This window comes from Melanotaenia boesemani, chromosome 8 (genome assembly GCF_017639745.1).
Source record: "Melanotaenia boesemani isolate fMelBoe1 chromosome 8, fMelBoe1.pri, whole genome shotgun sequence".
NCBI classification, from domain to species: domain Eukaryota; kingdom Metazoa; phylum Chordata; class Actinopteri; order Atheriniformes; family Melanotaeniidae; genus Melanotaenia; species Melanotaenia boesemani.
The window spans coordinates 18,036,225-18,051,553 of NC_055689.1; the positions used below are offsets into that span (position 1 = coordinate 18,036,225).

The 15,329-nt window shown below is 37.8% G+C and overlaps 1 protein-coding gene across 5 annotated transcripts in view; it reads right to left on the reverse strand.

Moving 5' to 3' along the window:
* Window positions 1-15,329, reverse strand: part of clcn2a (chloride channel, voltage-sensitive 2a) — a 53,703-nt gene that overhangs the window by 12,095 nt on the left and 26,279 nt on the right. For all 5 annotated transcript variants that reach the window (XM_041992416.1, XM_041992414.1, XM_041992412.1 and 2 more), the window contains exons 2-11: window positions 14,976-15,144; window positions 7,541-7,672; window positions 6,942-7,070; window positions 6,472-6,605; window positions 6,071-6,151; window positions 3,933-3,956; window positions 3,469-3,547; window positions 1,246-1,371; window positions 604-688; window positions 88-189 (exon numbers count right to left, since the gene is read on the reverse strand). In XM_041992416.1, coding sequence (XP_041848350.1) covers window positions 88-189; window positions 604-688; window positions 1,246-1,371; window positions 3,469-3,547; window positions 3,933-3,956; window positions 6,071-6,151; window positions 6,472-6,605; window positions 6,942-7,070; window positions 7,541-7,672; window positions 14,976-15,144 — 1,061 coding nt within the window. The remainder of the gene's footprint in view (window positions 1-87; window positions 190-603; window positions 689-1,245; window positions 1,372-3,468; window positions 3,548-3,932; window positions 3,957-6,070; window positions 6,152-6,471; window positions 6,606-6,941; window positions 7,071-7,540; window positions 7,673-14,975; window positions 15,145-15,329) is intronic.

Below are 15,329 nucleotides of genomic sequence, written 5' to 3' on the forward strand. Positions count from 1 at the left end.
ATGTGAAATCAGTGGCTGCAGACTGTAAGCTTGGAAGCAGCTACTTCTTTTACATAAAGGATTTTAAAACTGAGGTCAGATACTCACTTTCTCAGCAAAAACTTGTTTATAGTCTTCTGTTTTCTCATGCACTCCACGATCAGCCGGTTCAGGTAGACAAACAGAGCGCCACCAAAACCACAAGCGATCCTGCAAACAGACATACACACACGACTGTTTGTGGAAAGCTGTCTGAAAAAATAAAAAAACATTAAACCTCCATTGAATTACAGCCTGGATTTGTCATTCATGGTTGTAGGCTGTTTAACAGGTAGCCAAGCAATGATAATTTATTGTTGTACTCTAAAAAAAAAGGAAGGAAAAACGATTTTAGCTTCCCCAAAAATTTAAGCTCATATTGATATGGATCCATGTTCTGCTGGTAATCAGCAGACTAAAAAGTTCATTTCATGCCCCATTCATCAAATACAAATCAACCTTCAGAATCCAAATCCAAATTTAACTTCAGAAGGAGACTCAAAGCTGGTTTGAATAAAGACTCAAATCTCCTTAGTAACTAAACACAATGTTTAATGCAGTGTTGCTCCAGAGAAACACACTCACCCGAGGATGGCGAATGCTGGCAACTCCTGAAGGTCAAATGGGAAATCCAGACGGAAACGTGTCTTAAAGAGGGCAGTGATGGTCTCTGAGGAAAAGAAGACTTTTCTCACTCTGCGGACACTGTACAGCAGTAAAAAAGCATAAACTATGACTATTCTATAGAATAACCAAATTGCACCAATGTTCACACTAGTGCATTTTAACCCTTTGACCCCTGTTCTTAATTTTAGAGCTCTGCTCAGAAATTGCATACCAATAATAAAAATTAGTTTATTTCTGAATCCACAAGCCTACTGAATACTTTTTGGAGGCATAATAAAGGGAAAGCTTGTGAGATTTATTAAGATGTGCAAATATAAGCATGTGTGTTAAAGAACAAATGAAGATGGCACAATGTATCAATGAAAAAGGAAGAAAAAAATCATTCAGGATGATTGTAAATATGCTTTGGAATGATGCAGCTGTAGATCTAAACCTAAATCAAATCATAGTACGACATATATGTGGACATCATCTCTACAAAAGCAAACTCTAATAAAGTGCAGCAGAGCAAAAAAGTTCTGGGCAGTTGGTGTTACAGAAAAAGTCAAACAAATATGCAAACATGCACAAAAATGCAAAGAAAACCTTTTTGTACTTTACCTTCCTCCTGGTTCCAGACAGCGAGTACTCTGAATATGAAAGCACTGAAAGTGGCAGCGAAGAAGCCCCTCCAGTAGTTCCTCACTGCAAAAAATGTTGATGTGACCTCAATACTGAACAGCACACCTGCAACGCAACACACACAGGCACAGTGAGACATTCCCACTTCAAATTGTATTTAAGCTAAACGTGATCATAACTGTCTTATACATACTGAAAGTATAACTCTTAGAGTGTCAATTATCATTTTGATTGATAATCTTTCAGTTTTATTTTAAAACAGTCAAACCCTTATTTTCTAATTAACGAAAATTTTTTTTACTCCAATCATTGATGCTTTGAGATTTCCACACTTCATTATTAACATTTAGCAATAATTGCTCATGAAATATATGTATCACTGATCATCTTCAAAATACCATAAATCTTGATGATCGGTGACTGTGTGGGGCATTTTGTTCCGATGTCAGCATAGATCAGTCTAATTGCTCTGAATGACTGAGACAAGGCGTCAATCATGTCCCAAAACAAGCCCAATCTGCCTCTTGTATATCCACAAGCTTCTGTTGTATTCAACTCAAACAAGGCTGACATAAGAAGCCATTTAGGTTTGCATATGAGGTGATTTACAAACATAAAATAAAATGGCTTTATATTCTTCACAGTGGAAAAACAACAGCACAATCAAACTAAAGTGATAGTAAATAAGATAAAAGAAAAACTGCTTCAACATAATCACACAAGATTAACTGCAAGATGAAAAGCCGGCCTGCAATGCTGATAAAAGGTCAAAAAGTTCTTAGTGTTCAGAAAAGATGGAAATTTGAACATTTACATTTTCCAAGTGGGCGAGTCCATCTGCTAAGAGTAAGAAACAGATGAAGACAGAGCAGCTGCTGATTGGACAAAATATGATTCATCACTTCAACACTTTATGCAGCAGATTACTTTATAATATCTTGAGTGGATATCATCCACTGAGATATCACAGTGGATGAAGTATGTATTTTAAACCCTATGTGCAGTAAAAAAAAAAAAAAAAAAAGAAAAAAGAAAAAAGAAAATACATGTTTAGGGAGTTAAAATAATAAAAAAGGGTTTAAAGAGTGAATAACACAAAAATCCACAGAAAAACACTTAAACTATAACAGCACCAAAAACAGTGAGTGTAAACATCAACTTTTAAGTTGATGGGGGGGACTGGTTAACAATCATTCACTTAATGACAGAAAAGATTTAAAGTCATGTTACAGGTTGAAGTAAATCTATCCATCTACAAAAATGTGGGGAGAAGCAACATATTAGTCAGGGTGAAATGTTTAACTAAGAAAAAAAAAAGATCTGACTTACTTTTATTATTATAAACACAAGTATAGTCATGTTAAGGAAGACCTGATATAAGAGTAAAACAGTCTTAAATATAACTGATGCATTAAATAATATTTAATCTGCAGTGTCTTCATTTATTTAAAAATTATTATTATCTGTATTCTTTTATCTATTTTTGAGTTGAAATAAGGGCATGCTTAAGTAAAATAATTGGTACAAATTTCAAAATCTCTCTAGGCAACAATTAATCTCTTTAAAAACTCTAAATGTTTTTAGTAATCCATGTAAAAATTGTTCATCTGATCCAAACTCAGATAAGAAGCTATTACTTGACAATATATTCCCCAGCGGCTCTTATATTTGTGTTTGGGGCACACAGAGGGAACTTGGAGCAGAGCTTATGCTCACTTGCATCGAAACTGGCCAGTTAAAGTTATTCAAAGATCTGAATTTGATGCATCGAGGGTGCCTCCCAAAAATCTTAATCTGGATTGAATGGATTACAAATCTCATTTTGCTTTGGGAATGTCTTGGGATAACCCAGAAGGAGCTGAAAAGCATCAGTTGGGAAGAGATGTCCGTAGCATCATGCTAAGCGTGTTATAACCATGACTCAACATTTGATGTAGGGAAGAAAATGGATGGATTGGTGGATGGGATCCCCGGTTGACTTGACATGGGATATCCCACAAGGAACATTGGGAAACCTTAACAACCATAAAACTTTAAAGATAATTAAGCTGATATCTGTTACACTACAGGATATTGCATGTCGATTAAAATTAGACATATGCTAACAAAGATCGGTAGCCCCTACTTCTAGCATTTTTTTTCTTCTAATTATGTACTATAATTAGATACAATTAAAAAAATGCTCCAGCCATGGTGTCTTACCTCCAATAGGAGCTGCAAAGCAGCAGCCCACACCCACTGCACAGGCAGCTGACAGCATCTCTGTGTTCCTCAGCTCATTCTGCACAAGAATCAGATATACACACATACAAAACAGAAACAGAGCCGTACATTCAAGGAATCCACATGTACAGTGCACACAAAAGAAATGCTTTTCTTTTACAGAAACCAAGACAGTTTACAGATGCAGAAATTATACAATTAAAAATGATGGCTGTGCCCATGTTGGACCACTTATATCAGCTGAGGTGTATGGAAGGTTCTGATGAAAAGCAGGAAAAGGTGACAAAGATCAATGCTTCGCTGTGACGGTTCACTGAACAGAATCAAACACAGTGCAGACAAAGAGCAGGACATCAATCTCTCTGTTTCTGAAATGGACAACATGGATTATTGATGCTGATGGAATCGGCAGTGAAGAAACTATCTAAGTTGTGCATTCATACCTTGCTTCCCTCAAAGGGCTCTTCCTTTAGCAGTAAAAGTAAAAAAAAAAAAGACAGAAATATGTGTGAGAGCTGAAATTACCTTTTTATCCATCAAATCAAACAAGCAGTCAATGAGCTTCAATCTTTATTCCACAGTGGACTAAATTAACATTTTCTCAACTGATGATGTTTAATGTCCTTGTTGCTAACCCCTCTGTTATTTGAGTCTTTCTAACTTTGCTGACATGTGCTTTCCCTTTTCCATTTCAGTGCAGTCTATCTTCCTCCATACTGATGTGGCTGTTGGTGCAGCGAGGAGAAGTACAGCAAAGCATCCAATGCAGGAGTAAGACAGAGGCCCAAGGTGAGGTCTCACATGAGTGGAGGTGAGGTGAGAGTGCATCCTGGGAAATGGCAGAAAGTCAAAGAAGTATCAAAGACTCTATCAAACAATAACTGCATGTGGTTTTTCTTTCATCATAACTAACACAAAGATGAAAAACCTCCTCAGGAGATTACATTTAGCACAGTCCAGTCCCTGAAGTCAACTTCCTCACCTACTTACACTCCCACAAAATGGGCTGGTTGCAGTTTACTGTGAGTTATTAAAAAAAAAGAGGTTTAACAAAAACTGATGTATTTATTAGATATTTGATGGTGTATCAATTTTTAATCTTTCGTTTTAAATGAAAAAACAAAGTGTCTGAATGTACACGGACCAATTTGTTCACTGTTACATTTTTCTCTTTACAGAACATGGACCTTTAAAGCATTGCTTGGTTTTGAACTGCGTGTTAATAATAATCCAGATAGTCCTGCATCTATTTAACCCAGAGGATGCAGCATCTGTAATTTCTTAAAGGAAATTAAAATTTTGTTATTTTACTCACAGATAAGTAAAATACATCACCGCGTTGCCTCTTAAATGAGCTTGTTGTTCTTTGCATGATAAAGCTTTAACTTGCCTTTGTGGGTACAGAGACACTGACAGAACTTTTTAAAAATGTTTCTGACCTCATGGAAGGATTTCCACAAGCACTTGGTGAGGAAACAATGATCATTTGGCTGTTCAGTACTGCTTTTCAGCTCTGCCTTTTCGGTACAAATTTTCTCTAGGTAATGGGCGACTCCAGCTCTTGAGGGCCACAATCCTTCAGATTTCATATGTTTCTCTGCTCCAACACATCTGATTCAAATTAAATGGCTCTCCTCAACAACTTGTTGTCAATTTCTGCCAAAGCATGTTGACCTATTAACATGATTTGGGTGTGATGCAACAGGACACATCCAAAACCTGCAGGATTGTGGCCCTTGAGGACTGACTTGGTCCATCCTTGGATCAAGTCCAAGGATGAAAATGTATTAACTCGACAGACAGACAGACAGACAGCAAAACTCCTAAATCTTTTTCAACTGCAATTCAAGAAAAGTCAATCTTAACCTGCACCTCCTGTACACTTATCACCTGTGAGTTGTCTTATTTTTCTAAGTATTGTGTAACTTTTCCAGTGTTTTCTAGTCTGTGTCCCACCTTTTCTGATGGCATAAAATTAGTCTATTTTCGAAAGCAAGACATTTTCGACATTTAGTATGCTGTCTTTATATTATCTTAAGCTAAATTTAGGGAATAAATAATCTGTCAATCACTGAGTTCATGAGGTGAGTGGTTCTTTGTCTCTCTGTCTTGGTCCTGTGATGGACTATCGACTTTTCCAAGGTTACCCTGCCTCTCGCTTAGTAGCTGGTGGAATATGCTCTTGCACCCCAACCAATATTAGAATAAGCAGGTATAGAAAATAGATGGATGAATGGATGAATTCTGTTTTCATTTAAATTTTTAAACATTATGCCATCTTGGTAAATAGTAGAAATCAGATAAAATGTGTTTTGGAATTCAGCAGATGTCCACAATGAACAACTGACTTTAATAAATTCAGTTCAGTGGATATTTTCCCTTCAATCATACAAACTCCAAACCTGATAATACTAAAATGTTCTTTTCTTTTTCAGTTATACAGGGACAGCATCCTAAAAAAAGATTTTTTATAGAAATGGTTAGATAATAAATAATTAAGACTCTGTAATGACGCTTAAAAATGATACTGTTCCACAGTCTGCTCAGACATCTAAATAACAGTTTTGTCTTTCATTCTCACCATGTAAATCCCACCGAAAAGGGCAGCCATGAATTTGCTCAGGAGAGCTGCGCACAGACTGGCAACGTGAACAAAGGGTCCCTGTTGGGGAGAACAAAGAGATACCAGTGAACTTACAAATGAAAGCACATTAAAACAGAGCGGAGCATGCTGCATTAAATATGAGAGGCAAAACAATTCATTGTACAATTTAACCCCTACTCAGTTTAAGACTACTTTATTACAGCCTGCATGAGAAACTAGTAGCAGTAAATCATGTCATTTATCAGACTGTTATGTCTTTAATGAGACCAGAAGAGGGATTAAATCCTCCTCACAGGAAACCTCCAGCTCTCATCATATGTAGTTTCAAGAGTCAGGTAGCCTGTGATGAAAACTGATGAAAAAAAATGTCCTTCTACCTCTTTACCCAGAGGCATCCCACTGCCCAAAGCACAGGTCAGACCAATGACTTTAGCCACGAAGGTTTTAAACGTCAGATACTCCTTGAGCACCACCCCCCTGAGTATGGTCTTCATTTCGGGAATGCCTGAACCTGAGAAGGAAAAAGAGAGAAAGAAATGCCAGGTGGATGATGGAATGCACAGACAAGATGAGTTGAAAGAAAGCAATTAACGGGAGTGGAATGAAGGAATAAATGAAGAGCGAGGGGAGGGGTAAATGGGAGGACTGATTGATATTCATAAAGTTTTGTGTATGCGCATCTCATCACAGGTATGTTTTATGGATGTCCTGCAGAGACATGCAGCACATGTCCTTGGAGCCTTATTGTGCACTTCAGAGCCAATTACATTATTCAAATACAGAGAAAGGACCAAGAATTAGAGAGACGATTACATATGTTTGCGCATAATTTGTGTATGTTTCTTACCCACAGCCTGAGGTGCCAATATTTGAGTGAACCCTGCTGAGAAAGTGATGAGTACCACAGGGTAGGTGACCCAGGCGATGTACTGCAGAAGCATGTTACTGTCCAGTCCGCCATACATCCACTTCTGTGCTGCACATATACACACATAAGTAAATTCATCTCAGTATAAGGCAGCAAAAAAACTATACCAGTTTATTTACTTCTTTTTCTCTATTATCTTCTTTGTCTGTTTCTTTGACCTTTGACAGCTAGGTGGGTGACTAATTCATCATTAACTTCTTTAATTAGAAAATTCATACAAACAGATGAAGGAAGGAAAAACTATCAAAGATCAAAACTAAACAAAACCATGTACATGTTAATAAGTGTTTCATTTTAGAGCAGATAAATATTAAATTTTCAGGGTATTTAAATTAATTGTGTTCAGTGACCTACTGAATTGCATCTCTGCAATCTCTGGATTTTTAGGCTGGTCCAGTTCCTTACAACATCATCATGAGGTCAGACTTAGCAGGGATTAAAGTTTAATGCAATTTTATTGCCATTGTGAAAAAAGTAACTAGACATTCTTGTCTCCTAGCTTCCTGTCTCTTTCCTACCTTCTTGGCAGAAGGCAATGGCATAGTCCATGACCCAGCTGACCAGAGCCATGAGCAGCCCTAGCAGAATGAGGAAGATCCAGTCCTCCCCCACTCGTGAGATCAGGAACTTCTGGCAACGTGATGCACACACTGAGGGAAGAAAGCAAATATCTGAATTAAAAACTCTTCAAGGTGTGATGGGACTGTGGATAGATATTTGTCTGTAATTCAGAGCAACAGTGTCAGAGAGCAAAGAAAATAAAAGTAAGTAGTCAGGTTTCCTTTCACGACTAGCAAAACTAATGTGAAGGGATTAAAAGAGATGAAGAAAAAAGAAAAAGGTTAATCACACGTTACCATAAACTGGTTTTAAAACAGTGGTGGGGAACCCTGATCCTCAAGGACCGCAGTCCTTAAAGTTTTAGATGTTTCCCTACTCAAACACACCTGGTTCAAATCAAATAGATCCAATAATCATTAATCAAGTTCTGCACAGTGACTTGCAGAACGAAGAGGGCCAAGGTTCCCTACCGCTGGCTTACAGCAAAAAAAAAAAAAAAAAAGATTTGTTGCTGGGGGAGGTAGTTACGTAAAAGAAGTACCTGTCCTAACCAGAAACCAAAACTCATACTTCAAGGAGGACAAGATTTAAGAAAAACAAAAACCCCAAAAAACCTCAGAGCTCTAAAATAGGAATTACTGGAATATTTTAACATATCTGGGCAATTAGTCACCTATATTCAAAACCGGAAAAAACTAACCATCTCCATAAAATGTGAAAAGCTTTTTAAGTTTCTACCTATTCCAGTCGACTCCCCCCTCCCCCCCTAAATCTTCTAAATTTACATTCAAGATGTCCTTGGAAAACCAGCTAACCTAGCTCCTCTGCCTGATTTTAATGATCTGACCATAATAATAATAATAATAATAATAATAATAATAATAATAATAATAATAATAATAATAATAACAATAATAATAATAATAAGAAATTTAACTTTGCTACCATCATAACTCTAAATGGCTGTTTAAAAAGAGGTCCTTCTGATCAGCTGAACTCCTAAAAGGGTGATGGTGACTCTTGACCCCACATAACCCGTCTGGAAGTTGTTGTTGCTTGGAAGCAAAAAACAACTTTTAATAAACACAGTATGTTTTCAAGACATTGCCTCCAATCCAACCATATATAGTCAAGTCACAAGCTGAATGCTGTAGTTTGACTTGATTTGCAGACCAGCATCTAAAATCTCAAGACAAACTTGAAGCTGTCACAGAGAAGTTAAATATGGTCTGCCTGGCATGACAAAACAGAATGAACTGATAAAATGGAAAAATCATTATGCTGAAATAAAAGGACCTAATTTGACATGATAAGAAAAGAAAAAGAAGGACAAAGAATCAAAATGAGTGGACGGATAGATATTTATACTTATCAGGCAGTAGTGAGCAGATAATAAACTAAAGTAGGTACTTTACTGTACATTTTATGATTGACCATATGACTTTATCTCTATCCACTCTGAATACAGTGACAACACAAAGTTAGGTCATAGTTATAAATTCTACTATTACATTATAATCCATAACTCTCAGCTAGGTCAGCTAAAAGAAGCATCATTGAACTCATTTCCTCTCTCTTGTCTGCGGACACTGCCAAAGCCTGGAATTCACTTCAATATCCAGAGCATTCATAGATGTGCCCGTCCCATGGGAAGATAAAAATGTGTCACTAACACATTTGCACATCCATATTTCCTAAAATTGATTCAGTTGACTTTGTCATGGAGAAAACACAGAATTAAATAAAAGGGGAAAACAGAGCAACAGATGGGTGGATATGAGTAACACAGACACACTGAAAGGGAGGAAAAAAAGGATGAAATGTATGCACAAGGAACAAAATTTCTCTGAGTGAATGAATCTCTGAAAGACCAGAACTATCAAGTGAATCTTATAACTATCATCCTATCATCCTCACCTATTTACTAAAATGTCTCTGAAAATAACATTTAACAGTATTCATTCCTTTTCAAATGAGGTTAATTATAACAGCAGCGCTCAACCAGCTAGGGTTGTTGCATCTATGGACACCCAAAGCAAAAGTAAACACAGCAGCTAGCAAGATGGAGCTCGGTACGGTGTTATCACTCATTGGGAGCTGGTTCGGTTTTACGGCCTCAAACTCGGAACAATTAATGACACGTTGCAGAATTAATTTAAAAGGCTGTTTATACCAAAGATGAAAGAACAACTGATTTACACCTCAGTAGTTATGCTGCCAAGTGGGAGACGATGACTGCTGTCAAATGAGCTGAAATTCTCTCAGTCATCTGAATATATTATTTATTTTTGGGAAACTGTAGGTTATAATGGAGCCTGACTATTTAACCATCAACTTTCATGCCCAAATCTCCAGTGTGTTTATTTATACTTTCAAAGAGTAAAGTCCTCCCACTTTTTCTGGTCAAAGTGTTGTAAACATGAGCTGGTTCGCCAGAAAGCACCAAAATTCTGAGCCATCACTCACTCCTGGAATTTAGCTGTGCATATAACCACAGTGACAAATGCTGCTCTCTACAACATGCAGAAGACAACTTCAGCCTACAAACTCTCATTAAGAGACGACCAACATCAGGGAATTTATTTCCACAGTGGATCCCGAACGATAAGGATCCAGATAGAAAGAGATCATGAATGTGGTTCTGTTGCATATCTCTATGCAAGATATGAAGCTATTAATATGGTGGAAACGTTATGACAATCAATTACCGTCTTTGCTGTCGTTCATTCATATAAATAAATAAATAAAACAGAAACACCTTTTGCACGCAAAAACTTTAGTGTTGTTCATGACTTTCATATGTTTTTAAGAAACATTAAAAATGAAATGAAATCAGATTTGGTTTGAAAAAATCTGAGATATTATTTTTGGCCATATTGCCCAACCCTAGGCTGAGCTATGCCAAATGACAAAGAACCTTTTTATTTATTTATTCTTTTAAAATTTTTCTTTCTTTCCTTCCTTAATTTTTTTGGTTTGTTTTTACAAATTGTACAAACAGATTTTTTTCAGATATCATGTGCAATCACACATCACTTCTTATTTATTTTTGGTATTCGTTTAAGATTTTTTTTTTTTTTTTTTTTTAATTTTCACTTGCAGCAGAGGAATTTGGACTTTTTAATTTGTTTATTTTATTATTATTATTATTATTATTATTATTATTATTATTATTATTATTATTATTATTATTATTATTATTATTATTATTTGTTTTACCTTAGACCCTCCAAAAAAGTTACAGGTTGTAACACAAAAAATAACAAGAAAAGGGGCTAAGGGGCAGATACTTTGAATAGAAGCTACTGTTGTCATAAAGACTTTTTTAAAAAATACATGAAGGTCAATTTATAAAGGTTCAGGCTATGCTGAATGTAGATGGTCATACTTCAAGCTTGTTAAAATTGACCAATTCTGTTATTGCTATACATACTGCATTTACTTTTATTTGTACATGTTTCAATAAATTACTTCACCTATTTTCATCTTTCCTGGCAATATATACAGAATTGAGGACTGGCTCAAGAATTTTGCACAGTAGTATGTTTTACAGGAAAAATAAAGAGTGTGAATTACGCTTAAAGAAATTTATATGCGAGAGTCATCTCACACCTGGATGTTGAATTTCCTTTGGGAAACAATATGCAGCTGTATGCATGACAGGCAAACCTGTCTAGCAGCTAGGCCACCTGCTGCATAGAAAGCTGCCAGCAGAGCATGTACACATGCACATGCAAAGTTCACATACAAATGCTCATGTGCAGACAGACCATGGAAAAACATATCAAGTTGATGGAAAAGAAGAGTTATATTTGTTAAGATAAATCCATCTGAGCATATTAAACTGTCATGTATTATTTTGATGTGTAATTTCTACTTCACAGTTCACTGAACAATCACTTATGGGGGGATGTTTGAGAAATTCCCACAGCTTCTCTAAACCTCTAAACAGACCTATGAAGAAGTGTGAAAGTAAGTAAGAATTGCCAAAATGTCCAAATTTTACCCAAATGTCCCCACTTTGGTCCTCATGAAGATAGTTATAACACTACACAGACACACACTGTCTGGCACCTGCAAAGCCGCATACCTCCATGTGCATCTTGGCTCATGCTCACATCCGCAGACTCAGTGGCGTTCACAGATGTCTTTCCTGATCCTGATCCCTTAATAAAGATCATACGTAAGCCAGACATTTTCTCCACCTCTCCTAGTCTTGCATTACATCACCAGACATAATGAAGCTTTAATCATGAGTAATGCTCAAAGTTAATGGGCTCTTTCGACTACATACTTACAATATATTCAGAGATTTACAGCCCCTAAATGCTCTGTGCTTTCTGAGGCTGAATCAGAGATTTGAATCACAGCGCCAATAAAATCCCTCAAGATTTCCCTTTTGAGAGTCAAAATAAACACAGTGAGGCAGTACATGTATTTAGCTCTCCATCACGACTTGCAGCAGAGCCTTTAGTTGCATGTGTATGTTGCCTTGTTCAAAGGCTGCAGTCACTGATCTGAAGTGAGGCACTCACACTCGAAGTCCATCACCCACAGAGAAGCTATTCCCACACAGATGCATGAGAGGAAAACACAGAAACTCCCACTTCCACCAAATCTGAAGAAAGCCTCCTTCTGTACACATTACCTAAGAGGAGAGAAGCTGACCAGCCTGAGCATCTCTAAAAATACCAGCACCTTTTGATCTACAAGCACACACTGCAGACTGGGAGCACACAAATCTCTGACTGCTGATCCGAGAGTGATTGTTTTAAATGGCTTCCATTACAGAAAGCAAGTGAGGCTGAGCTGATATAGTGTAACTTTCATCTACGGTACAATCTATCACACTTTAATCAGACCACAGTAGTCACAAGGGCAAAAAGGTAGAGATTGATTGTGGAAAGCAGCTGGCTCACACTGTGCAAATAAACACTTAATCTATCCATCTGGATATTAACTGAAGTATTATGTCGCATATTTCACTGCTATAAAAATGACAGAATTTGATCTACATGATAAGGTTATCAGTTCTGGAGCCTCCTTTTCTCAGGATTTATTGGTAAATGTATTGGGAATAATATCAGAAAAAACCCCAAACATTTACATTATAATTTTTATTTTAAGCAGCAACCTCTGTAGCCAAAAGAAGGGGCCAAGATTACAGTTCTTTCAATGCCCACTTGAGGGGAGCTCAAAAATCAAGCCAGTCCCCACAGACCCTCATGTTAAGAAGCCCAACTGTCCAGCAAAAATAAACACATTTATAGCATGGCACCAAGATAGTTCCCATCTTTATAGCTATTTTTTGCTACAGGGGATTTTTTAAAATATATCTATCATTAATTTTAAACTGTATTAAGGCTTACAGTCATGCATAATTAAAAGTGTGCAAAGTTTGAATGGCACCTAAGTGTCTTCACCCAGACACAATCAAGAAAAGATTGCTTGTCCAATAAATGTCTTAATTTGAGCAGTTAAGTGAAAGAAAAAATCCTCTACATGCAGTACTTTTTCGAACGGAGCATTTCTGCATTAATGTTATTTTCACCGCTGGTGAAAAAGCTTTACTTTGTGTAGTAATAGTACTCTTCTCTGACTATATGGGCAGATTCCCTGCTGTGGACATGAGCTTGCAGACATGGTAGACCAATGGGGTGTTCCAGTTGAACATTAAAATCAGTATTTCTGAGTTCCCAGAAGGAATGTTCAACTGGAACAGCCCTGAAGTTAGATTTCTAACTCACTGTGAGAGGAACCTAACCATCCCTGATCTCAACATTCAATATGTCTGCTCAGTGTATAAAAAGTAGTGACAGCTGCAGTTTATAAGTTGTTTATCTTTTCTTTATATTTGTGTCTTTGCACACATAGTACTGTCCAACCCGTCAGTGAATTTATCACTGCAATGACTATATGTGCAAAACAAAGGGAAATGCCTTACCAGTTGGTAATGCTAATTGTAAGCCTGGTCAGTGAACAAAACCCAACTAAATGTCCGTCTTGCAGCTAGCATGTGGCATTATAGCATTATATCCTATTCTAGAAGACCAGAATTACAATTTTAACCTCACTAAACCAGTTTAAAGGTCAGAAAATGCTACTTATTGAAGTTGAATACTGATGGAAAGTTGTATGTAACCATCGTACAATAATCTGGTCATTTTGGCACATTTCAGCAGAGTATTTCATGAGATGCAACAAACAAACAAACAAACCCCGGTAAGGTCTATTCAGGATTACTCGGATTGAGGAGGAGCAGTGTGGTTTTCGTCCCAGTCGTGGAACAGTGGACCAGCTCTACAGCCTCTTCAGGGTCTTTGAGGGGGCATGGGAGTTTGCTCAACCAATCTACATGTCCTTTGTGGACTTGGAGAGGGCATTTGACCGTGTTCCCTGGGGACTCCTGTGGGGGGTACTCCGGGAGTGCCGGACTCGCTTGTACAAGCTGTCCAGTCCCTGTACGACCGGTGTCAGAGCTTGGTCCGCATTGCCAGCAGTAAATCAGAATCATTTCCAGTGAGGGTTGGACTCCGCCAAGGCTGCCTTTTGTCACCGATTCTGTTCATAACTTTTATGGACAGAATTTCTAGGCGCAGCCGTATTGTCAAAATAGTTTCCAGATAAACTTACAAACCACTCATTCATGCATCAGCACATTTTTCTTTCTCATGTAGTAAACTAGGCATTTATTTAGTCAAGCTCTTTACCAAACCAACACGAAGCAGGTGAGGGGGATTTCATTTGTGGAGTTAACATAATTGAAAAAAGATTAGGACTTTACCCTGTCTTTTCAGACACAACATCTTGGTGGCTGAAGACACAAACACAACTCATGCAGTGTGTCTCTCCATCATTGTTTGATACATCACTCTGAAGTGAAACTCTCTTGTGGTGCCACTCCCTTATCTGCAGCTATCTGAGATGACTGGACATAAAATAAACTGACAGGTCAGTTCACAGTTCAGCTCACACAAGCAAAAATACACATACAAAGCAAATATCTTCAAGCACACTGATGAATACACTGCGGGTCATTGGCAGCCAGCAGAGGGGGCCTTCTTTTACACTGAGACAGCCTTTGTTAGCTGGAGGTCATTGCTCAGATCAGTCACATTTAATCTTGTTCACGTTCTCTCCTGCTTCCTTGTGCCAGGTAGCTGCTCTGTTTTACTTTAAAAAGTCAGTGTTTTCACACAACATGGTTGTCTACTGGAATGCTGCAATCTGCTGCAAAATGCAGCTTCAGGGCTTCACACATACACACTCACCCACACCAGTGCATTGGACTGACCTTCACAACACATCTAAGCACAACACTGCTTGTACATTTTGTCACTGGAAGCACAGCCTAACGGAGGTTTAGGGCTTGTTTGAGGGATCATCACTTACATTGGCACTTTGCACAGGGATCTTTCTCGTACTCCAGCAGATCTGCAGCACGACTTCGAACACTGGCATTCCTCCGCAGTCCACCGCCATCCCGGGCCGCTCCATCTCGTAGGCGGGCTGCCTCCTCCTTGGCATAGACACCCAACTCCTGGGTGTACCGCCCATACATCTGTTCATACCAAAGACAGAAAAAAATAAAGCTTTTATTCAGGTATTAGAGGTGGGAGGTAGTGTGATTCAGCAGGTTTACACTTAAAAACTACCATGTGTGGTCACAGTAAGGTATTTGTCTTATGTAAACACTGGGGATTAAACTCAGTCAAACTCAGACTATAGAAGCAGGTGTCAGAAAAT